Raw genomic sequence first — 23,710 nt, 5'->3', positions numbered from 1 at the left:
AGTCGCACACAGGCATAAATCATTGCAGGATTGCACCCGGAGCCCTTGCTGGGTTGGATGCTCTGAGTAAGGGGCTCTTGCTCAGAGCAACCTCTGTTCCCCAAATGCTGCCGCAGTGCCCCATCTCTGCCACAGCCATGCTGCAGGTATCCTATATGGTTTCTGTATACGTGGTAGCCTTCCCCTCTTTGATTTCCACTGCCCAGACACATCAAATTTCTTTCATTACATCAGGAAATATATATATTTGGTTACCTTGGTATTCCAGTTCCCTCTGGTGCTTTTGCAAGCCACTTGCACTAAGCACTGGTGAGGAAAGGCTTACTGCTTACCCCTCAATCAGGGGACATCAACAGGTATCTGGCTGCTTGCAGAGCTCAGGCAGAGGCTCAGCTGCAGCACGTTTTTCCATTACTGAAGGACTTTAGGTTACAGATAGGTTGAACAGAAGCAAACCAGCTGAGATGGAGCTGGGAACTGCTCCTGCCTTGCTCAGACAGGCTCTCCCCCCTGAAGCTAAGACTTTTGGTTGGAAGGGACCAGGTGGTTTCTACAGCCCAGACGCTGCCCTGAGCTGAGAACAGAGGGGACTTGTCTCCTGTTTAGGGGCTTGCTTCACCTGCCCAATGCCCTGTCGTACTGGTGGGTGGGTAAGGGGTCAGTCTGGAGAAGTGGGATAGGAGAAAGCTTGCACAGAAGAGACCCCCCGCCTGATCCAGAGCCTAGGAGCAATGGGTGAGATCCTTCGAGGCAGTGCACTGGCTGGGAAGCAGTGGGTGCCCACGGGGGGGGGACTTGCACCCCAGATTCTGCTGTAGACTGCAGCGATGATGTTTGGCCCTTCATTGGCGGGTGCAGTGTTGCAATCTTAAAGCCTCCCAACAGGAACTGCTAGGTGAGTCTGGCCTTTTTCCTTCTCTCTTCTCCTTTTCCCAGCTCATTGCTCCTCTTTGTCCTTCATCCGCGAGGGCTCTGTGGGTGTTGTACATGGACCCTCCTTCACAACTCCCTTTGCTCCAGTGGAAGCCAAATCTAGGTGACACCACTCAACGTCTCGCACCGTGCTGCAGACCCTAGCAGTGCAATGAGTAGAAAATTTAACATGTGAAGCAGCTACCTACAGGAGCAGGGTGGATCCCTTTGTCACCTCAGTTTGGGGGGGCGGGAAGCATCCCAGAAAGCAAATCACTGCATTTATCTTGAATGGGGGAAACTTTTGGAACAACTATCAGTGTCCAGATTTCAAGCAGCATCCAAGGGTCTCTCTGAAAACCAACTCCATTAATGATAGAGACGGTGTGGTCCACTACAGCCCTTGTCGTGGACTTCCAGCTACCTCTATGGGACTGGGGTAATTGCAGGACAAAAGGACTGCCAGTTAATTTTCTCTTTCTATATAACAGGCAGCAGGTGCCAGGGCTCTGCCTCCGAGCCTTGAAGGGCCATCCCGCCACGTGACCGTCTGTGTGGTCTTCCGGTCAACAGAGGGCTTGACAGAAGATTTTAGGCATGGAGGAAAACTATTGGAGAAGAAAGGCCTGTAAATCAGAGCTACAAAGCTAGTGCGTGGAGCGGGAAGCTGGCATGCTTATTTATTTGTGCTGTACATCAGGGCCTAATGGATTTGTGTCAGAGCTGAGTCGATATATTCCAGTTTGGAGACTCTCCACTGAGGCCAACTGAAGCATTCGTTATTCTTTGGCCCATTAAAGCGGGTGATATACAGAGAGGATGAATAAATATCTCCTTGCATTAAAGTCACACAGGAAATTGGTATTCTGCCTGTTATTACTACCCAGATTTATGCAGACTGGGCTTATTGCAAGGTTTACAGCGGTTGTTAAGGCTCCAGGCACCCCTCAGAAAATGCTTTCGCTCCTTTTCTGACAATGGAAAAAAGAGTAGAGCAATCCTGCTGTTGCAGAGAGCAAAGCCTGTGACAGATTGCACTGGTTTTGAGACGGTGTGCTCTTGCTGGAAGTCTCTGGGGGGGTGAATCCTGTGTAGGTGCTTGCACACTTAACTGTGCTAATCCCTTGGTTGAAAACCGCTGGTTTATGGGAGGCTACGAGGACCTAGCGGGAAGGGGTGTTTAGGCAGTGCTCTGGTGCTTTCCCATCACACGACGCTGGCACGCGGATGGTGCATTAGAGTGCAGGATGTGCTGTGCGGGGAGGGCTGTACTTGTTTTCAGCCCTTCAAAGGCCTTCGTTTGATGCCTGACTAGAAGATGCTGCTACCTGGCTTACACCCAGAAATACAGAACAACCCTGGCCCAGCCGCAGCTTTGCCAAAAGCCAGCCTTTGCCCTATACGTGCCTGATCACAGCGTGCCTCTGAAAGCAGCCGCTGCATCAAACCGCTCGTAAAGACCTGTGCATCCAACATCATTTATTTGCAAAGATGAGGCTGCCGTGCTGTCTCGTTTAATAGGGCTTCTAGCTCCAACGAGGCAACTCCTGCTTTCCTTAGACCCCAAGTCGTGTTGGCACAACCTCTTGGCCCTGCCTGCTTCGAGAGCTGAGCAAGCAGCAGCACACGTGAGCCCCTTCCCTGCGTCCCTCTCAAAGTGGGTCACTCGGGGAAGTTAAGACAAGCCAGGAGAAGGCTGAGCACATTGGCCTGGAGCTGTGATGCACTCAGAAACCAAGAGGCTCTGGATAATTGGTCTTGGCTTGGGTTAATTAGCTACAAGTTTCATGTCTATGTGCCCATCAACAAGCTGTGCTTTATTTCTGGGGGGGAAATGGGAGGCCACATGATGGAAACAGCCTCACTGGGAACTTGAGATGCCCTCGCTGCCATCCCGCACCACGTGCGAGCGAGCTGAGCCCGATGCTCATCACGCGGCCTCCCCGCGTTGCGGAGCCGAGGTGGCGTCGGCACAAGCCGGGCGCGGCGGAGGGGCTGACGCAAGCTGCCGGGTGATGGGGGCTGTGTTCGGGGCACAGAGCTGCACGCTCAGCCCCTGAAGCTCCTCTTTGTGGTCTCCAGCTCAGCTGCGGCTGTGGAAAGCGTCTGGCGGGGGGCTCTTCTCTCGGCCTGAGAGCTTCCCTTGTGGGGGAGACAACGGATGGACCCCGGCCAGAGCCGGGGGGAAATGAGGCTGGGGGATGCTGCCGCCCAGCTCCGCTTCCTCCACCCTGAGCACAATGGGGGCATTATCAGCCTCCGCCCCCGTGACGCAAGGCAGGGGCTGGTGACTTGGAGCTGACTGCTGTGAGGGGAGGCAGGGCCGGCCCTTGGCCATTCGGGATGTGTCACGGTTTGTCTGAAGGAGAGCAGTCGTCTCAGGATCCCTGGAGGCACCGGTGACCTGGTCCTCCCCTGCCCCACGCTCTGTGAACAGCCGTTGCCCCTCTCCACGTGTCGGTCCTGGCTTGCCTGTGCAGCCCCGAGTGCGAGGGGACCTAGCTCACAGCTGGGGGCTGCAGCAGCTCTGCATGGGGGGGGAGTGGATTTGCATTGCTCTGGCCCTGGCTTCAAGGCACCGACCCGATGGGGCTCGACCTGGCCTTAGGGGAACAGGCTGCCAGCACTTTAACTTCCTGATGCACATCCTGACACGTGTTAGCCTTGGCAGAGCTGCAAAGAACTGGCTCTCCCCCCAGCAAGGGCAGCCGGGCAGGGCCCTGCAGCCGCAAGCCCCCGGCACCCGCCTGACCCCATGCGTGCCTCCGGCTGCAGCATCCCGTGAACAGGATGGGGGAGCAGATGCCTGGGCAGAGCCAGCCTATTTTAAGACCTAGCTGAGAGGGAGCAGTCCTTGCATTCAATTCCAGGCGTGGGAAAACCCCAGCTATTTTCCCCGGAGCCCAATGCAGGGAGCAGGGAGCGCGTGGGGTGCTCAGGAAGTGCTGCATGAAGGGTCCTGCAAGGTAGGCAGAGCGACGGGGTGGGGGCAGGGCCCCCAGGGTCATTACACCCTTGGGAGAATGGGTCACCCAACAGCAGAGGAACAAGCCCTTGATGCCCAGCCGTATCTGGGAACAGCTTCACCCCACTCCCATCAGCCCTTCGCTGGGGTGGCATCGCAAGCACTGCAACGACTCCTGCATGGTGCCTTGCAACGCTGCTGAGCATGGTGGGATCGTGGCTCCTCCTATGCAGCAGGATGTGCATCCCCTTTGGTGGGAAAGGACATCCGTGGCCGGCTTGCGGGGCAGGGTCATTGTAGTGACGGTGGACAGGATTCTCCCAGATCAAAAGGCTCATATTTGGTAGCCATCGGTGCCGAATCGCAGCTCCTGCGGGCACGGGGATGGCTGCCCGATGACTCCATCCCTCACCCTGTCCCCTGTGTTTCTGGCTGGAGAGGAGCCCTGTTTGCTGGAGCAGGCCTTGACCCGGCGCTAGGGCAGGGCATGCTGCTTGGGGGTTGGCGTCGTGGTGGATGCTGACACCAGCCCCACAGTGAGATGTCAGGCTCTTTCCAGCAGGCCCTGGGGTAAGAGCCGCTGCAGCAACGGCACCAGGAGACTTTCCTCCAGCTCGTCCCAGAGGCCGCGTCTCTCCTGTAAAGCGGGGAGGGTCAGCCTTCGACTCGCGCTCCGTGGGGACAAGGCACGCAATTAGCTGCTTTTCCCCCCATCAGCCCTGCCCCGGTCTCCTCTGCACATTTATCCTAACGAGGCCTCCTCGCACGCCTGGCTCCGAGCTGCATTTCAGGTCAAAGCCTGTGCAATCCAGTTAGTCGGATCCAGCCTCGGTGTTTGTAATGCTCAAGCGATCAGAGATAACGAGCAATCAGCTCCCGGGGCCGGCTGCAGGGCAGGGCTGATAATGAAGCTGCCTCGGAGGTGGTAACACTGGTCCGGTCCAGACAGGCAGGACTGGACCCACATGCAGCCCTTCTTGCTCCACAAGCTTTTGCAGAGCTAGCTCCAGGCCAAACCCTGGGCTGGGATCGTGATGGTACAGAAACCCAGACAAGGGGGTGACCCCAGTCCCGTTTCAAGCAGGGCCCTTTCACCCCCAGCACGAGGGAATAGGAAGTCTGGGCTGCTCCGCTCTCTGCTCCCTCTCCTCCACGAGCGCTGGCCTTTCCCATGCCGCTGCCTTCAGGGCAACAGCCTTTTCCCTTGCTGCTTTCATCTCCAGCGCTGTCTCCTCGTGCCTCTCCGCCTCATTGCTTCCCCCCTCCAAATCTCAGCTGACAGCACTGTCTCTTCTCTCTGCCTCTGCAACCGGGCCATGTAACCCTGTGTAGGTGCTGGGTTCCCTGGGCCTTGCCCCGAATGCCTGGCAGGGGCCACTTCGAGTCAGCAAGACTGCGCCCCGATGGACCCAGGCTGGAAATCCCTCTGCTGCCCTTAGTCACTGCTTCAGCACAATCACAAGCCAGGAGGCATTTGGCTCAGAGGAGACCGATGCAGGCAGCAGCATGAGACAGCGTTTGCTGTAGGAAGGGGTTCGTCCCAGACAGCGGGGACTTGTCCCGTGCTCTAGCGATGGGTCCTGGGCTCCTCAACACAGGTGGCTCTTACCAGGGGGTGGTGGTGGGAGCAGGAGCCCTGCCCTGGCTCAGCTCCGGGCACCACGATCGCAGAGGCAGGCTGGGTACGTGGCATCGAACGTGAAAGCTCAGGTCTCTGCAATGGGCGTCTGTTCAAGGCTATTATTCAAGGAATAATGCAGCCATGACTGCTGCCAGCAGCCAGCTCCGGGCTCTTCCTACAGGAGGGGAAAGCCGTTTTCACACCGGTTCCCCCTCCTACCTTTAGAAACAGATAGTTCTGCACGGCCAGAGGCTGGAGGCAGGCCCACAGGCTGGACAAATACCAAACCAATGGAGGTCTCTGTGCCACCGTGCCCTGGAGCCAGCAGAGCTCTCTCGAAGCCTCTCAGCGCATGGTGCAGAGACTAACCCATTTCCCAGTTAACCAGGCAGGGCTGGGCTTCCTATTCAGGACAGTGTAGGACCGTCAAAACACAGCCCGAACGAGCCCTCAGAGGCAGGTGTCTCCACTACCTGAAGTCACCAGCCTGTCCTCACACCTGGCTGCAGAGCACAGCCGGCAGCAGCGGCACGCAGAGCAAGTCCCATCCCAGGGGACCAAACCCTTGCCGTCCAGAACCTCAGACAAGGATGGAGGAGGGTTGCACCAGCTCCCTGAACCATAATCCCTGCTCATCACCAGTGATGGGATGAGACCTCTGCAAAGGACTCCAGCAGCTCCCATGGTAGCCGGCCTCCTAGTGCAGTTCTTAGGGCGAGGAAGACTTTACTAGCCAGATAAAGACGAGCTGATCAAAGCAACACTTCAGATCCATGCACCACAGAGGGCACCTGGAGAGGGGGTAAGAGGAGGAGAAACGAGAAAAAATTAGATGGGGGGAAAAAAAAATCTAGGCTCAACCTCAGAGGGGAAAAAACCTTCTCGGCAGTAAATGAGGGAGCGCTGCCTGCGCGCTCCCCGGCTTCGGTTTACATCCGCAGCGTCTGCGCTGCCCGGGGAAAGGCCTCTCTAGAAACTTACTGATTTTGGACAAAAAAAGACCAAAATAAATAAATAAATAAATAAATAAATAAATCAGGTCTCTTCATTTCTTTGCTCCTGGTAGCAGTAAGCTGCGGGGAGGGGAACCAACTGGAGCTGTGAGGAGTTTTCCACTCTCAGTTGCTTTTCTTTTGCCAAGCACAAATATTTTTCCCCAGCTCACCATATACCCATAGCTGCCCATTCCCAATCAGCCCCACTGGTGTGTGGCCACCCCTCCTGGGCGCTGGCTTGTGCAGCTCAGACCCACAGTCCACCCAGCTGGGCATCCCATCTTGACCAGCTGCTGCAGAGGAAGGCCTGAGAAACCCTGCAGGAGGCAGATGGGGGACACTTTGCCTCCCTTGGAGAGTGTCCTTTCATCCCGGCAGGCCAAGGGCTCACTCGTGCCTCAAGACCAGGACACATGTGGTGCTATTTACTATAACTTTGCATTCTCCTTAGCCGTAAGGTAACCCACGGGGTTTCAACGAACCCCACTTAGATCCTGCAGCAATGAGTCCCACGGGTTGCTTGTGCAGCATTGGTGTAGCCGTGCATTCTTTGCACCTACTATTACTGACTGGACAGCACCTGTTCAATCTCCTCCCTTGCTAGCTCCTCTCATAGAAAATCTACCACCGTGCCTTCCTTTCCCAAGGGCAGGAATATGAGCTGAACCCCCAGGGCCGCCTCCGTTCACAGCAACGGGCTCTTTCTATTCATACCCCTGCAACTATCACCAACACCTGCCTTCTCATTAAAGTTTGCAGTCATGCAGAGTGCCCATTAATAGCTCAATCACAGAATAAAATCGTCACTTAAAACCATTTAGCTTTGGGTGGAATTAGCATGACAATGCTTCCCCTGACAAGGGGCAACAGGGAAGCTGTCTGCCCTTGTCTGCCCTTGCAGGGGGGTCCTGAATTACGATCCCAGTGGGAACACTGCCACACACCCAGACAAGGGGGCTGAAACGAAGCAGTCACCAGTAGCCTTGTAAAAATTAAATGTTATGGGCTTGCTGAATTGGAGCGCGCTATAAAACAGAGAGAGAGGGGAAAAGGATTGTGTGTGTTATTTAACTGGGAGGATTTTACTGCTTGAGCTTTAATAGCTCCCTTCTGCAGAGGAAGGTACACGGGGCCGCGTGCGAGGGGCCGGCTGATACAACGGGAGGCTGCATTTCACAGCTTTTCTTCTGGCGCTTCCTTCGGGTTCGCGCTTCCGTGCACAATCCTTCGGCGATAATGAGGGGACCTTGCACGACATAAATTATTTATTAAAGAAGGAAATTAATGGGCTGTTGTCATTGCAAACGTGATTTTTCTTCTACAGACAAAGCGCCCCCTCCCTGCGTGGCCAGCGACATACAAGATGCTTCAATACAGACCCTTTTTAAAAAGAAGATGCAGTCTGTTCTCGATTGACACAGAGTGGGGTTTTTTGGACAATTCACTGTGACTCGAGCCTTGTCCACACCTCAGACGGCTTTTGGCAATGGAGTTACAGCTTTGGTGATATGCTGCGAAGCCCCGTAGCATAAATACAGCTCCCCAGCAAAACTCTGGTGCGGTTGGAGCTGAAATTACCTCCCCAAATGGGGAAACTTGGGTTTTTTTTGCTAGCATAACTGTCTCTACACTGCAGTTGGGGTAGGGGGTCCCAAACTCCTAACTGATGAAGCAACGCCCATAAAACTTTCCAGTGCAAACAAGGCCTCAGCCTGAGAAAGTCAGCGGCCCACTTGCACTTCTGCATCTTCTTACCTTAGCAAAACACCTGCCTCTTGACCTTGCTGGGGCCAGACGGGCTGAAAGTCAGAATCAGAGCTTCGTTTTAGTGACGTTCCTCCAGCGCTGTCGTAAGAATTCAGAAGAAAGGAGAGGATGTGCAGGGTGTATTTGTAAATCCCAGCCCAGAAGAGTTTTGCACGTCAGTTAGTGGGACAGGCCAGCCGTACACTGCATTTGCCGTTTGTTCTCGAAGCCAGAGTCACGCGCCATTTCCCCTCTCAGACACCACGTTTCACGAGAAGTCAGCACCCACCCTCACATACGACTCGCTTTAGTAAGACGCTGAGTGCCAGCAGTACCTTTGCTCGCTGGTCAAACCAAATCAGATGGGAATATGCACCTCAAAGACCACGTAAAAGACGTGGCCTTCAGAAATCAAATTGCTAAAGGCAAGCAGATGATTTCTGCTCTGCAGAAGCGTGTTTGTACAGGTGCCAACACAACACAGGCCAAATTCATGCAGAGGAACTCAACTCAAGTCAGTGATATTACATGCTGGATGACTTTGGGGCCTTTGCAACTCGACTGAAATGTTAAATGTGCTCTTTCCCTGCTGGCTCAACGCTACTTTCTTTGACTGGATGCCAGTCAGGACCAGGAACACATTACTTAGTGCTCAGGGAAGATCTGCCCTTTAACCTTTATGCAGAACATTCTTGGGCAAACTCTTTTTTAAACTAATGAAACATTAAATCATGTGCTGCAGGATATATTCTAGATTAGGCATCACCTGCAGAAGTCGAGCTGACATGTAACTAAGGGTAAAATTTGGGCTTTTGTATTAAAATCCATTAGAGATATGTGACCCCCCCCCGCACAAGAAAACTAGCTCTTTGTGTATGATACAAAGCAAGCACATCAGCATGGCATGGGAGCAGCCCCAGCCACGAATAAAGGGGTGCTGCCCCAAAGGATCCTGCGCCGGGATCCACACCATGTTGTTCAGCTTCACCTCATCCGCCATCTGACCACAGGATCTAGAGGCACGGTCTGAAATTAGGGAAACAGTACATAAAAAACCCTTCTCCACTAGATTTCTCGGGTCATATGCTGCAAGTCTCTTTTCACAAAGCATCACCTAGCGGTAAAATGAGAAACAACACAACATAGTGCCCCCTTCTACAACTCTCGGGTGGGAAAGCTGGCTACTTGTTTTACAACCCAAAGGATCCCAAGCTAAACATTCAGCTCCTCTCTCTTCTGAAATGAGATCCTGCATAACGAGACCAGTATGTTTTACGCTCCGGTTTTAAGATGATCTCTCCAGCTACGAAGTCCTAGTGAGCACCAACTAGGGATCATCTCCCGGTACACCTGCAGACTCTCAGGCTTTCACTTGCACAGGGTCCCACACTTTATGTGCTACTTCTCCATCCCGGGAGTCCTTGCACCTTTCCTCTAACATGCATTGCCCACTTGAGACAGGGGCATGGTGAAGAGACTGCCCACCCCCGGCCTGAATGCTGGGGCTGTATTCAGGGCTCTCCCAAATACCCTACTACAGGGCTTTCAACGCAGATTTGAAAAACTGGCCCTGAATTGGCCCCAGGAAATCTCCTGATCAGAATCTGTTTGCAAACCACACAACTACGCTGACCCTGAAACTGGCTGGCTGCTCTCAGTGTCACCGTCTTGCTGGCCACCAAAAACCAGGCAAACGCTTGTCAATGTTTCCACTTCTGACGGCTGTTTGCAGCGTGCCAGGGACTCGGTCTGGGATTTGGTGTCCCAAAAGCTGGCTGTTTTATTCACACATCACCCCCAGCATATCCCTCCGATTCTGGGACCTTGCATCTCGCACCTCTCTCACCTTTTTCCATGGGCTGCATGTTTCCCTCTACGTAGCTTTCCATCATTCTGCTCCATCTCCCCTCCCTGTTCTGGCTTACCTCCGTGCCAAGGGCTATGAATACTCTGGAGATCCCTACTTCTCCTTCCACCCAGTCTATGCTGTTTTGCACCACTTTCACTCTCTCCCTTAAAAAATGCACTTTTCAGAGCCCAGATTACACGTGTTGTGTGCTGCAAGTGACACCGCTGTTTCTAACAGGGCGGCACCGCAGCAGGGGACAGTAAGAGACTCCTTGACCTGCATCGCTCCCATTGTTTCCTGTGAAGCAAGCTTTTTCTGGCTTTCTGACTTGTATCAAAATCAACAGGGTGGTTCTCCAACGCTCCACGACATCCTGGCACTGATCGGTTTGCAGAGACGTGCCACCCATCTGGCTGTTGGAACTTGCTTCACCCTGCCTGCTGGGTGATGCTCGGAAACAGATGAGCCGAAAGAAGCATCGTGCGGAGGGAAAAGCCCCACCACCGCTGAACACCCTGCTTCCTGAAGCAGCCCAATTTGTTTTGGCTGCCTCCCCTGCTGATGCTGACCTCCCCCAGCCCCAACCTGTTGCATGCTATGATCACGGAGCAGGGACGCTCAGCTTCGCTGGCTGAAGCGTACAGATCAGTTGTGTGTTACTTGCCTGTTTCACGGGTATAGACTGTAGCCGTGTCGGTCTAAGGACGCAGGCAGACAAAGTTCTTTGGGTAAATCTGATCTCTTTTATTAGCCCAACTGAAATAGCTGGAAAAATTCTTCTTTGCACACTGTCGGGTACAAATACCATTTGTCAGGCTGAGGACGCATGAGCCTGACAAAGCGAGTTTGTACTCAGAAGCTTGCAAAGAAGAATTTTTCCTACTATTTGTGCTGGTCTAATAAAAGACATCAGATTTACCCAAAGAACCTTGCTTCCCCGTTCCGTCACGTTTATGTGGCTGCATTGCCCGTATCACGTTATCCTAAAGCACCATCTAGTGGCTCCGCGGATTACACGGTGGAGATTACATTTCCACAGAACACGCATCTAATAAATCGGCAGTTACATTAAAATTACTTTATTACTAAAATAACTTTACATTTAGTAAAGATATCGACTAACCTGCAGAGACCATGCTTCGGGTCCTCCTAGAGAAGGAAGTGCATAGCTAGGTTAGTGAAGGGAAGCAGCTAAGCAACTAAAGTTTTTCCCAGCAACCGATGAGCAGACAGACATTTTCTGCATCGTTCTTGTCCAAGTTCTTTCATTCCTTTTAGTCCAGGCTGCACTTGAAAATCGGGATCCCTGCACAATTCGGCAGCTGCATGACATCTTTAGAGAACAGGCTTAAAGAAATCCCACATGCATGGTTTCCAATAAAACTGAGCCAGGAACAATCTTTTGGCTACAGCTACGTTTTCATTTCCTAACTGAAAATCTTTTGGACAGAAGGCGCCGTCGGGATGGATGGGGTCAACCGAGAACACTCCATTGCCCCGCTGCGAAGACTCGGTTCTCTTCTCACTTACTCTCACGTGCCGTGGTGGTCAGTCCTCCAAAGCTAACAGCATTTCAACAGTATAAGTCTGAAGAGGTGATCGGGTCCAGCAGATCTCCAGCCTGTGCTGCTGCTCCCACTTGCACACAAAAATGAGGAGACAGCCTGATAAACACATGTGGGTCTCTCCATACCCTGTACTCTGCGAACTTGTGAAACAGATATTATAAAACACATTCAGCTCCCTATACACATTGCGACAAATTTACCAGCCTCTTCCGTATTTATATTGGCTGCAAGGTTCGTGTAAAAAACTAATAACCAGCTGGTTGCCTCTGTGCAATTGTATTCACTCAAAAAACAACTCAAATCCACCGTTTTGTTGGAGATGTTGAATGTAACACTTCATTCTTGGGCTCTTGCCCTTTAGATTAACAAGGTTAAAACACACATTCCCCCAGTGAAGCATACAACTTTGTCAGACTGAAGATCGTAGTAAAAGCTAGACCTTGATACAATATTAAACTAAATTTTACATATAAAAATAATTGTACAGAGGGATACTTGCAGCAGAATACAGTCTTTAAACATCCAAAAGAATATACAAAACTATTTAAAAGTAGGCTGCTGTACTTTACTGCGTAGTCTGATTAAATACATCCAAGACAGGGGAGAGAGAAGACAGCTTGTTGTCATAACTGTGGAGTTGAGGGAAGAAATCACAGAAACACTTGTTTAAAAAAAAAAAAAGGACAAAAAACTAAAACCTGAAAACTGTAACAAAACAAAAAAAAAACACAACCCAAAAAACACACCAACAAAATGAAAATGTACTAAAATTTAATTATTCATAAAAGCTGTAATTTAATCTGTGACATTAAAACACAAGAAGCAATATTAGAGTTGGTTTAGTATATTATATATTTTTGCTTTGAAAGCCATAGAAATCAGTTATCCCAGTTTTTTCCTATAAAAGACCCATTTTTTCCAAAGCATTATGCACAAACATTTTAATTAGAATATAATGGCAGAATGAAAATAATGATATTCCATAACTTTTAAATATAAAATGAAGTCAAATGACTCAAAAAGTTATTTGCTGCAGTGAGTTCAAAGGGGAATTTCATATAATATATATCTATAAAGTTTATAGATATAAGGTATAATGGCTGAACATTTTTAGTGCTTGATGGGGAAGAATTATGATAAAAAGATCAATATGAAATTGTAATTATAGTAGCAATATCTAACATTTGAAATGCATCCATGCTCTTTTGTATAATCATACACTAGAGTCAATTATATTTATCTTCACATCTGTTAACTGCTATTGCAAGGAGAAATACTATTGTCTTAATTTTCCAAGAGATATACACAGAGCAATTTCTTTTTCCAGGGACCTTGTGCAAACCATGATAGGATCTAAATTCTTCACATAATATATAAAAACAAGAGAAGCCTCTTCAGATATGTCGTTAATTTATGTCATTTTTTTGAAGTCTGGAATGCTGGCACTTTCCAATTGGGCAACAGTTCTTCATTCCTGCAATCTAGAATAAGTAAAAATAAAAAAGGAGAGAAGGGGGAGGGGAGGTGAAAGAGTTAAAACTTAAAAAAATAAAAAATACTGCAGAGATGAAAAACGATAAATAAAAGGTTTGAATATTCTTCTTGATTATCAGCCATAAAAGGGAAAGCAGAACAGGCACAGTGTTTCGCCAGAAAAGGGCTATTTCACTTCATCGCACTGATTTACATGCATATTTATGTATATCCGCCTCAAACTTCTGCTGGAAGTCCGTAATACAGCACCGCAGCAGTTTGGTGCATGTGTTACATACACAACGACCACATCTCCTGCTGAAAAACATCCTTTGTGTGCAATGTGTTAAGTTACCTCCTGGTACCTTAGGCTGCAACATGCCGATTATTTAAACCACAATGAGAGGAGACAGGGTGAAAGCACAATGGAAAATCTGATACTCTGAGCATCTGTATCAGACTCAGGGGCAATAGTAGTATGCTAACTAGGAGTAAATAAAATACCTTGCCAGCAAAACTGTGTGTGCACTCTCTCACCAGTAAGTGGCAATATTATCTGCATGTGTTGTGCAGATACTCAGCCTCCGCTAAAGCGACAAGTGGAACACATCTGTTATGCTACTAAACATATCAGCTCCATCTTATCATTGCATTTGTTCCAGTGAAAATAAGCTGGCTGAAGTGAGGCTGCCGTTACGGCCTGGCAGCCAGAAGTTTAAGCTGGACAGATATATTGACAGACCAGGAGATGGCACCCCAGCTAAAAGTCAGCAAGAAACCCGTGTTCAAGCAAGCCCAAGGTGCAGGAGGAAGGCAAAGGGGCGGGAAATGCTCTTCCTTTCTTTTTTAAGCCTTCTTCCCCAACAGAGCCTAGCCCATTTGAACCTCACGTGAAAATAACTGACCGAATCATGTCAAAGCCCCACAATAAGAGAAGCCAACAAGTTAGTCAGGAGGCTGCTCTCAGACCAAGCAGCCTGGGACCTGTATCAAAGCCGGATGCTTTGACACCGTTTGACACTGCAGCGAGGCGGAGGAGAAAGCAAGGCTGCCTTCGAAACCTTGGCCCCCAAGCCGCATGGCTGTCGAGGGACAAACAGCAGAGGCGCCTCTCCTCCTGGAAAGCCCTACCCTCTTCCACTTGCAGGACTGCAAAATGTACATCATTTCACAGATCACAAAAAGCAAGATCCACTAACTGCGAGGCTGTTTGGGACCGACAGGGCCAGAGGCGTGTATGTTGATGTGAGCAGGGGACATGGGCAAGGCGATACTTCTATCCAAAACCTGAAGCATGAGGAAACGCTTCTAAAAACACTTTACAGCAGCTCTCGGCTCCCCGACTGCCATGCCAAGGTACACAGGAAGGATATTTATAGCGCATATCCAGCCTTGGGATTTTTTTGGTGGGCTGCTTTTCATTTCTTTGCCAATGAAACCCATGTCCTGCCCACACCGATTTGCAATTGTCCTTGCATCTTGTAGCAGCTGCAGCAACACTAGGGGCACGGCAGGCCCCGGGATTTCAGAGTAGAAGAAGAGGGGCCAAAACAAGGGCTCTGGGTTTTCGGCAGTCAGGTGCTCACCTCTTACCTGCTCAGAGCTGCTGCGTAGTGGGGATCTAAAGCAGCAGACATGTTTTCTTTTTAGGCTTCTTCTTTTCCACTGGTGTTTTTCTGTTTATCTGTCTGACCAGGTCATAAAAGATCTGAAAGAGAAAAGGGCATTTAGCACACCGCAAGGCAAAGGCACGACACCTGCAATACGCATGGGTCAAACCCAGCTGCTTGGCAGGCTGGCACCTCTCTCTGGTGGCTCCAAACGCCTCCTTCCAGAATCAAACCTTGCAAGCACCTCAACAACACATTATGGAGCAGCGCATGGAGCGACCTCAGGACAGCTTGCACGCACCAAAGGTAGCTTAGTTCTCCTCTGCCTGTCTCAGGCAAAGACAAGCCCCCCATGTCCATGTCAGAGCAGTGAAGAGCGGCTATTATTTAAACCAGGATGCAAATGGCAAGCTGATCAAATTGGTTCAGCTCAGTACAGGGGCATCCCGACTATAATCCCTTTGTTTTGGACCTGCTGGAAGCCCCTGCGCTGGCCTGACGCCCCTGGGAATCACTTTGGCATTTGCCTCTCGGGCTAATCTAGTTTGGCTTCAGGGCAGCTTTATTCCAGACGCCCCTGCCAAAGTAGGCCCAGCACACTGAGACACTTAGCCCTCAATATGACGCTTGTCTTTAAAGTAGTCTCTGTTGGTCTGTCCTTCAGGAGGGCCACACGTCCTACGTTCAATTCTGCTGTACGTATTGGGACAGCTAGAGATGCACCACGTTGCCTCCTGTTCTTCAAACCCTCTGGAGACCGCAGGCTCGACTGATACAGGTAGCAAAACCAGCAATATATCTGCCCAGACTCATCCAGGAGATGACACTTTCGGTGTCTAAAGCTGCACACGTTTCTCTCTTGTGAATGCCGTTGCCGCAACTGCCTTTTCCTGCCAGGAGACTTGGATTATTCATGGCAAAACGAGCTTTGCGGGGACACTGCCGGCTACGTCACACTATCAAAGAGTTCCGCATCCCCGCGGAAAAACCCACCCAGCTCATTGTGTGCTTCTTCCCTTCCCCGGTGCGGCTGATGGCTCACAAATTCCTGCTGATCCCAAGGAGCTTTAAGGAAAAAAAAATAGCTGTGTATATAAACAGCAGCATCTGGAAATCGGATACTGTCCTGATGTTATCTCCTCTAAAGCACTGAAACAAAGTGAAAATGGTCTGAATGTGATCGTAGAGGCAGCACTGTGTTCAAGTTTTAAAATAAAACAGTTTGAAGGTCTTTACATTTCTCTCGCTCCCTCCCTGCTGAGCTTGTTCCACTGCTTGGCACCGTCAGCTTCAGGCAAAGACAGCAGCCTGCGCTCCACTAAGGTCAAGCCACCAGCTTTCTCCTAGCAGCTAGACATGGTTTGGCATTTAAAGAATATGGGCAAGATAGGAAGACAGAAAGGTACTGCAGGGAAAAGAGCAGCATGCTAAAGGGCATTTTGTCTGCTGGTAGACAGTATTTAGTTTTCACTAACCAGCAGCAAGGTGGCTTTTGTAAATGATTCTGGATATCCACTGCCAGCATTTCTGAAAGTGGTGAGCACGCAACCCTTACAGCATCCAGGTAAGCAGGCAAAAATGTAAGTAACTCCCCAAATCACTAATCGCTTGGCCAAATCTTTAGTATGAGCTGTGTAAGGGTGAAAATTTGACAAAGGGGCTGCATAGACAGTCACCATACAAGAGTGAGACTCTCTAAAAATCCTAAGTCAGAGAAATGTGATAAGAAAGAAACTGCTACTAAGTGCGGCAGCTGCTTTTCCAAGAACAACACTAAAGGTTTACAGTATCTGTGATAGGTTTTATAAGTTTTGTTTTTAGATAATGAAAAGTCCAACAATAGCCAGAAAAATCAAGGATCCAACGCTTCCTCTGTTTAAAGATTTCTTATAAACAAGCAAGCAACACAATAGGCTGCTTTAGAAATACAGTGTTCCTCTACTTTGATTTCCCTGGCTTTTTTTGTCTATTGTAACCAGATTACAGGGAAAAAAGAACCATCGTGTTTGGTGCTGTCCTGCCAGAGACAGATACCGCGAGGACAGGCACCAAGCAAACTGGCATAATGCAAGTTTTTAAAAGCAACCTCGTAGCTACAGGCCAAGGAAATCCTAAAGTACTCTAGCAGTGGCCCATATGCAAATGCACATGGCAATGAGACAATCCTAGCTAACCAGAGGCCCAGAAATTTGGCTGGGCTGGAGCGAGAAAACTCAGCACGCAAATTGGTTCATAATTAACAAAAAAGGCCAAAAATTGTGATTGCAGTAATTAAACGAATGCCCACAATACCCATGTTCTCTGTATGACCATGCAGCACAAGGCCTGGAAATATGAATCACTCATTAGGGCTGATTCTATTGTAACTCGTGAGCGATTGCGACAAGCAGTCACAAGACAATTAAACATGTCCATTGGCTACTAGTGAATCTCTCCCTGCCTGCACAGATCCTGGGGCTTCCTGAGGCGTTTATGGCTAAAGAGCATTTTGTTTCCAGTGTGTAGTCTGTGAAGGTCTTATGCATTTTCCATAAAACGCATGATTTACCGAGCGCTCTGCACAGGACGAGGGAATGCGCTGTGAAACGTACAGGCTGGTTTCACCGATTACCACCTCATCGCCCACTCTGTGCACGCGTGAATTATAGGACGCTGGATGACACGGACCTGTGGGCTGACCCAGCGAGGCATTTCTTATGTTCTTGTATCCTAGTAAAGATCCCGCCATGTCGAGGCCCAGAAGCTTCACTGCAAACTGAGTTTTCATACAGGTTTAAAATTAACGTGGAGAGTTTTCTTTCCAGACTGAGTACAGCTTGGTGAGCTACTGGGACCGAGGCAGACTCTGGTAGATGCTTTATCTTGGCTGAACTTAAGGGCCGCTGGAGCTGGAACTTGTGCAGCTTAGAGGACCCTTCCCTTCCTAGCTTGACAGCTTCAGTGCTGGCACTTTGCACAAGCTGCCAATTCACTTCTGGGCTCAGTCCAAGATCCTGTTGCTTCGCCTTATCTTCCAAGTCCCTAAAGGGGCTCAGCTATCTCTTGGCACCAACGGGCAAGGGCACTTCAGCCGCTGTGGCTGCATGTGTGGTCTCTGGTAGTCAGAGTTTTCTGTGAGGCTATAGGATTTAGTCCTGCTGGAGGCTGCGCAAAACCAGAGGGTCCAAGCTGCTAATCTGAGAAGGCAGGGCAAGGCACACCTATTTGCAAAGGCATTTCTCAATTTAACTTGTCAAAAGCCTACCTGGACAACACATCCTTGCTGGGACTTGGCCACAGGCAAACAGTGGCTTAAGGGAGGAAAAACCTCTTGCTTTTAGAGGGATGAGGTGTCAGCTGTGCAGGGCACGCAGATGCTGCAGTACCTGAGAAAGCAAATGACTGAGCCCATACGCTAAATATTACTAGTGATGGGGAAAGAGAAGGCATAACCATTTAGAAGACTTCTATATTAATAAACAAAGTCTCTTTTTAGGAAAAAAAAACAAACTTGATTCCAATTGAAATTCCCCCAGTAGAGAAGGCTTCCTGGAGGTCTTCTGCTGTCTATATTTTGCCTGATAAGCTAAGGGCTCTGCATCAGGCACTTAGCCCAGGAAGGCTCACCTCCTTGCTAGTTAAGGGAGGGAGCAGAGAGTTCTTTGAAAACAGCAGTTTCAGGACCTGAAGGGACCGGCAGTACTTCTTACACCTTTGCAGCCTGGGGCTCCAAAACGCACCTGAAATCTAGTGGATGAAGAGGTATCAAATCGCCTTCCTACCACATTAAAATGGTACTTGCACTGGCCTGGAAAAGGCAACACATACACGGACAGAAACAATCCACTACTGCCCGGCAGCAGAACAGAGGGTAGTTACCTCGTTAACGTTGATTTTAGATTTTGCAGACGATTCTAGAAAGGCACAGTTACACCACTGTCTTGCTAAGTTTTGACCCTGTTCTTTGCCGACTACACGTTCATCTTCCAGGTCACATTTATTGCCAACCAGAATCATTGGAACCTGGGGAGATAACAAAAAAAGTGAGCATGAGAAATACATAAGCCAACACTGTTTGAACTCTCTCCCTACCCCCCAAGTGTTCTTCTCCCCTCTTTCTTTGTTCGACAGAAAACAGGCTCAAGTAAAATAAAAAAAGGATATACATGCATACAAATGAACTTATGCATGAATGCACACAAATACATGCGTACCCACGCCTGCATGTATACGTACATATGTAAAACCCGCACACGCAGAGCCACAACTGAACTAACACAGTAGATTATATTTCAAGGTTACAGAAAAAGAGAAAGGAGAAAAAAAATAAAATAAAATCCACGTGTGCATGCCCAAAGCTCAATGATAATTACTTGAGGTGAGGACGACAAACAGCGACGTTTCCGTTCGAGGCGGTTAAATTAGGCTAAGCGTATTTTCTGGGGTCTACACTTAAAACTCCACAAGTCAAAAAAAAAGTTACTGCGTGGCCTTTCAAAGCCTTGGTGCGAGGTCAGCCTGCCTGCCAACTGATCCTATTTGAGACAGCAGTGTGTGCAGCACGTCATGAGGCACGCGTGGGATGTCAGCCCTCCTGACCTGCTCTGTCCTGTGTAGCTGCTGTCAAGCCATAGGAAATAAATGGGCCACCCTTTGGAAAGCCCTGCTCTGGATGTCTGGGATGGGAGGAATTAGGTTTAGCCACCTAGAAGGATCATGCTGCCATGGGAGCTGTCTGTCTTCACTGGAAAGGCAGGACTGCATCGTCTCACAAGCACGGGGCCTCACATACACAAGACAGAAAGAATTCAGCACGGGCAGACGCAAGCAATCGCCGACTGGCATTTTCTACATTAAAGTAAATGAACTGTCACTACTCGTCACGTAACAGAAGCACCAGGGTCTTGATTAGCAGGGCCGCTCAACATGCTGCTTATTTCTGTAATTACAACGCTGACAATAGATCGTTTTGTTTTCATGTCAAAAACTGTGCACGCTGTGCTGAGCCTTATAGGAAGCCTGCATCGGCCAAGCGCAGGCTCACTGCTCTGCTGAGAGGGTCAGTGAATGGAGACTGCGGCCCATATATGAGATGCAGGCAAATCATCTGTTAAACAGCCTACCGAAGGATCAACCACTCCTGCTCATCAAGCTGCCTGCTGTCCAAGGTGCACATACGGAGCTACCTTAGGAGGGGCAAAGTGCCTACAGGAAGCCTGGCCTTCTGCTACATTACATAAGTAGAGATAGGAAAAACACAGTACCCTTAGTAAAGTGACATTGGTTACCCTAATTACTCGCAAATAAATCAGGAATATTAGGCCGAGAAGACCAGTCTTGAAGCATATCCAAATAACTGGAAAATTTCTCCTTTATCAAACCAGGAGAAACGATGGCAGAAACAAAGAGGTCTCCAATAGAAAGAGAGACTAAACTGGCCACAGTTTTTATGTTTGTAAGCTCTCTGGGCCTGGGCAATATTTATCTCCTATACTGTACTGAGCCAAGCAAGCTGTCAGCATGCAATCAGGTATAACATTTTTCAACTCAAGTAATAGCACTATAAACTCTAAGGAGGATAAGCATCAAGCCACTCCAGCAAGTAACTGACTGTGTTAAGGAATTAAAAAAAATTAAAAAAAAATACACAAACCTCTTAGGATTACAAATTCAGCCAGGAACCTGACTCTTTCATTAAAAATTTTCTAATCAACATCTTTGAGATGGGAACAACATAAGGTATTCCCTGGGGTTTTTTCCTGTTTCTCCTCAACATTAAGGTCTTCAACAGGCCAGGAGCTCCCCAGAAGAGGCCACCTTGAAAGTGGCAGGGAGAAAGCCCCAAGATGCTGGCCTGAGTTTTTATTTAAAAATGTATGAAAATGCTAAAAGAAAGTGATGCTCACTATGACACGATGTACCCCTGTTCTACATCTCCTATAAGCTTCCTCTTACATCTTCATGAAAAGCTGCAGCAGAGCATACTTCAGATCTGGCTGTGACCTATTCATTCAAAATGCTCAAGGAACCAAAGACTTCTTCCCTCTACTCTGAGCTGAGCTGAGATTTGTGTGTGACATGCAAAATTTAAAAGCAGGCTTTAAAGAATTGTGTGCAATACAAGCCTTAACAGTATTAATACTTTAAAGCCTGCTTTTAAATTTTGCGTATCACACGTCTTCTCAATGCATGAAACATCCCTGGTTCCCTGAGCATTTTGAAGTGAACAAGTAAGAGCTAGCTCTGTGGTGCTTTCCTTCCACAAAGCATGCGCTACTGGTTTCCCCTGAGCTATGTAAAAGCAGAGACAAAGTTTTTCAACTGCTTACAATGAGTATGTACACCATTCTCTTTCCTGGGGTATTTACATTTTTTGCACACAAAACCTGCATTTTCCAGATGGAAAATAAAGTTACTGTCCACTTCCTGAAACCAGTCAGACAATACAGGAACATCTGCCAACTATTTTAACTCTGCATTTTGCACAAAATTGGTCTCCAAGTCAAAGTTCACTACATTTGAGACTCGTTTTCATTTGAAGCACAAAACAATACAGATTCAACTTTTTTTCAGAACACAGTTTTGCTTTCTGCACCAAAAATCTGCAAGTCAAAGACAAGAGACGAAACCTCCATTTCAGATCAAAGCCTTGCACCCTACACAATGTAGGTACATATTCAAAATGACACGGGCGTCATCTTTCGTGTTATGTTTCCAAAAGGAACATTACTTTTTTCCCCCAGACATGGAAACATGAATTTCAACCAAGCAACTAAAATGAATAAATCAATTTTACTGGATTTTTGTTGTAGCTATGTTGGTCTAAGGACATAGGCAGGCAAGGTCCTTTGAGAAGATCTGATATCTTTTATTAGACCAACTGTGTAGTTGGGAAAAAGTTCCAACTACTCAGTTGGTCTAATAATAAAAGATATGACATCTGCTCAAAGGACCTTGCCTGCCTAAATTGATTTTAGGTACTCAAACCAATATTAAGGCAATGATTTCTACTGTTAGGTTAACTCAACCAGAATGCAGATGCAACTGCTAGCAGTGTAGCTACTTGAACAGCTCAGTACTTTGACCTAAATGCTAATAAAAGCATCATGTTACCAGGGTTTTATGAAAGCATAATCCCCACCTAAATGAAGATTAGTTTTACTTAAATAAAAGTTTAGCCAGTAAAACCAAAGAGGGTATCAGAGCCATTTGAAAACAAGGTAGCCAAAGATAAGGAACAATGACATTTTAAAAGCAGGAACAAAAACTTGAGACTCCCTCAATTTGTTCAACACCAAGGGACAGTTTATCCTTCTCCAGCACAGCTTACCATGTTGTTCAAGCTGCTCTTTTCTAAAAGGCTATTTACATACAATGCCTAATCGTGCCCCAGGCTCTATTTACTGATCCTTAGCACTGCACTAACTGGATAGAGTGTAAGAAGATAAGGAAACATGAATGACAGGCTACCTCTAGTGTCCCAGGTCTCTGACAAGGGACTGATACAAACTGAAGGCAATCAGCTTCAAAGAGAGCAGCTACTTTTAAACTGTCAGGGGGAGTATGTAAACTTTTTCACACCCCTCTGGGCAGCTCTTTCAATAGGTTACTAACACTGTTAGTCCTACAATTTTCATTTCAACTTCCCATCTAACATTCAACAAATGAAAAGGTCACATAAATCTGAATATTTCAGCCCAACTGCTCCACAACCCACCTGCAACTTCAGCCACAAGTTTTAAGACGTATACCGTGAAAAAAATCCACCATGGAATAGAAATGGTCCAGTGGAAAAGTAGCAAAGCTTTGAAACAAACACTTAAGAGGGTTCAGAGACATGGTCTTTACATCGTGGCAAATCATTTATTTCTATTACATAAAAAACAGAACAAGGTATCACCACTTGATGCAGGCTGTGTCCTAAACCTATTATTTTATTAAAAACTGTTATGAAGCCAAATAAGAATGATAATCTATCGCTGGCCAAAACTTCCAAAAGAATAAGCTGCTTGCAAACTCAGGACTGGACTTGATAACCCCTTGTAAGAAACCCCTTCCAGACCTACCGTACATTCCTAAAGAAAATTCTTTAACGCACACAACTGCTAGATTTCCTGGGCACTGCAAGACTTTTTGCAAATGGTGATTTTTGCAATTGCATAGTGCAGTCAACAAATACACTGCTCCACATGTCAAACTGCAGGCATTATAAGCACCCTATGAAGTGTGCCCCTGCCACATCTAGGCACATTCAGGAAGAACAGGGACATTCTGAGTTTAAAACCAGAATTTCCATCCCTGGGTGCCTACAATTAGGTCACCCATTGCCAAACACTTGAGAGGGGCAGGCTTTTTGGGGACCGCTGAACACCCAACATCACTGTAGTCAAAGAGAACTACCAGCCCTACATCTCTTTAAAATCAGGAGGCATATCTAGGTACTCAGACCTAGACTAGCAGCCTCTATTTCCACAAGGGAATACCTAAAATTCAGGCCTGAAATAATTTTCTCTTACACTGGGAGTACTACCATATACATGCCGGTATATATAAAACCTAAGAGCAGCAGACCATTTAAAAAGAGTACAGTGCACATGAAACAGCCCAAGACAAACTAAGGTATTCCACCTTGGCAACAAACATTACAAGATCAACCATGAGGATATATATTCTATATTTTGTAAAAAAATAAAATAAAAAGGAGCGGGGGAAAACTGTCAGCCAAGCTGTAACAACATGCCGTGCCAGTGACAATAGTTGTATAACTTCAGAAACGCAGGAAACTGTCACTGTTTGAGAAGGAAGAACAGTAGAAGCTGTAGAAATAGGAGCAACCGAACCTCAAATAGGCTGAAGCAGCGTTTATGAAAAGCCCTGTGGACTGAAATGCTCTATTCACACCACAGACAAAAGAGAACAAGGATTTGCCTTGGAACAGACACCGAGATAAAAAGGCTTTCAGCTGTGGTATACACACTGGCCAGGAATTAGA

General features: G+C 48.1%; 1 protein-coding gene and 1 long non-coding RNA gene across 8 annotated transcripts in view; one reads left to right on the top strand and one right to left on the bottom strand.

Annotated features, from left to right (window-relative positions):
- The first annotated feature begins 269 nt into the window (after positions 1–269).
- On the top strand, positions 270–1,773 carry LOC109285568 (uncharacterized). The gene is made up of 2 exons (XR_002093348.2): positions 270–895; positions 1,404–1,773. It is a non-coding gene; the product is annotated as an uncharacterized LOC109285568 (long non-coding RNA).
- A 9,378-nt stretch (positions 1,774–11,151) lies between these two features.
- The window catches only part of RAP1A (RAP1A, member of RAS oncogene family), a 62,654-nt gene continuing 50,095 nt past the window's right edge, over positions 11,152–23,710 (bottom strand). For 6 of the 7 annotated variants that reach the window (XM_019496959.2, XM_014601132.3, XM_014601130.3 and 3 more), the window contains 3 exons: positions 18,598–18,741; positions 14,723–14,837; positions 11,152–13,137 (listed from right to left, as the gene is read on the bottom strand). In XM_019496959.2, coding sequence (XP_019352504.1) covers positions 14,751–14,837; positions 18,598–18,741 — 231 coding nt within the window. In that variant the 3' untranslated portion in view covers positions 11,152–13,137; positions 14,723–14,750. Of the gene's footprint in view, positions 13,138–14,715; positions 14,838–18,597; positions 18,742–23,710 lie in introns of all 7 variants that reach the window. The other variant, XM_014601131.3, reaches the window with a different exon arrangement.

This window comes from Alligator mississippiensis, chromosome 14 (genome assembly GCF_030867095.1).
Source record: "Alligator mississippiensis isolate rAllMis1 chromosome 14, rAllMis1, whole genome shotgun sequence".
NCBI lineage: Eukaryota > Metazoa > Chordata > Crocodylia > Alligatoridae > Alligator > Alligator mississippiensis.
This window is presented reverse-complemented; position numbering and strand designations above follow the sequence as displayed.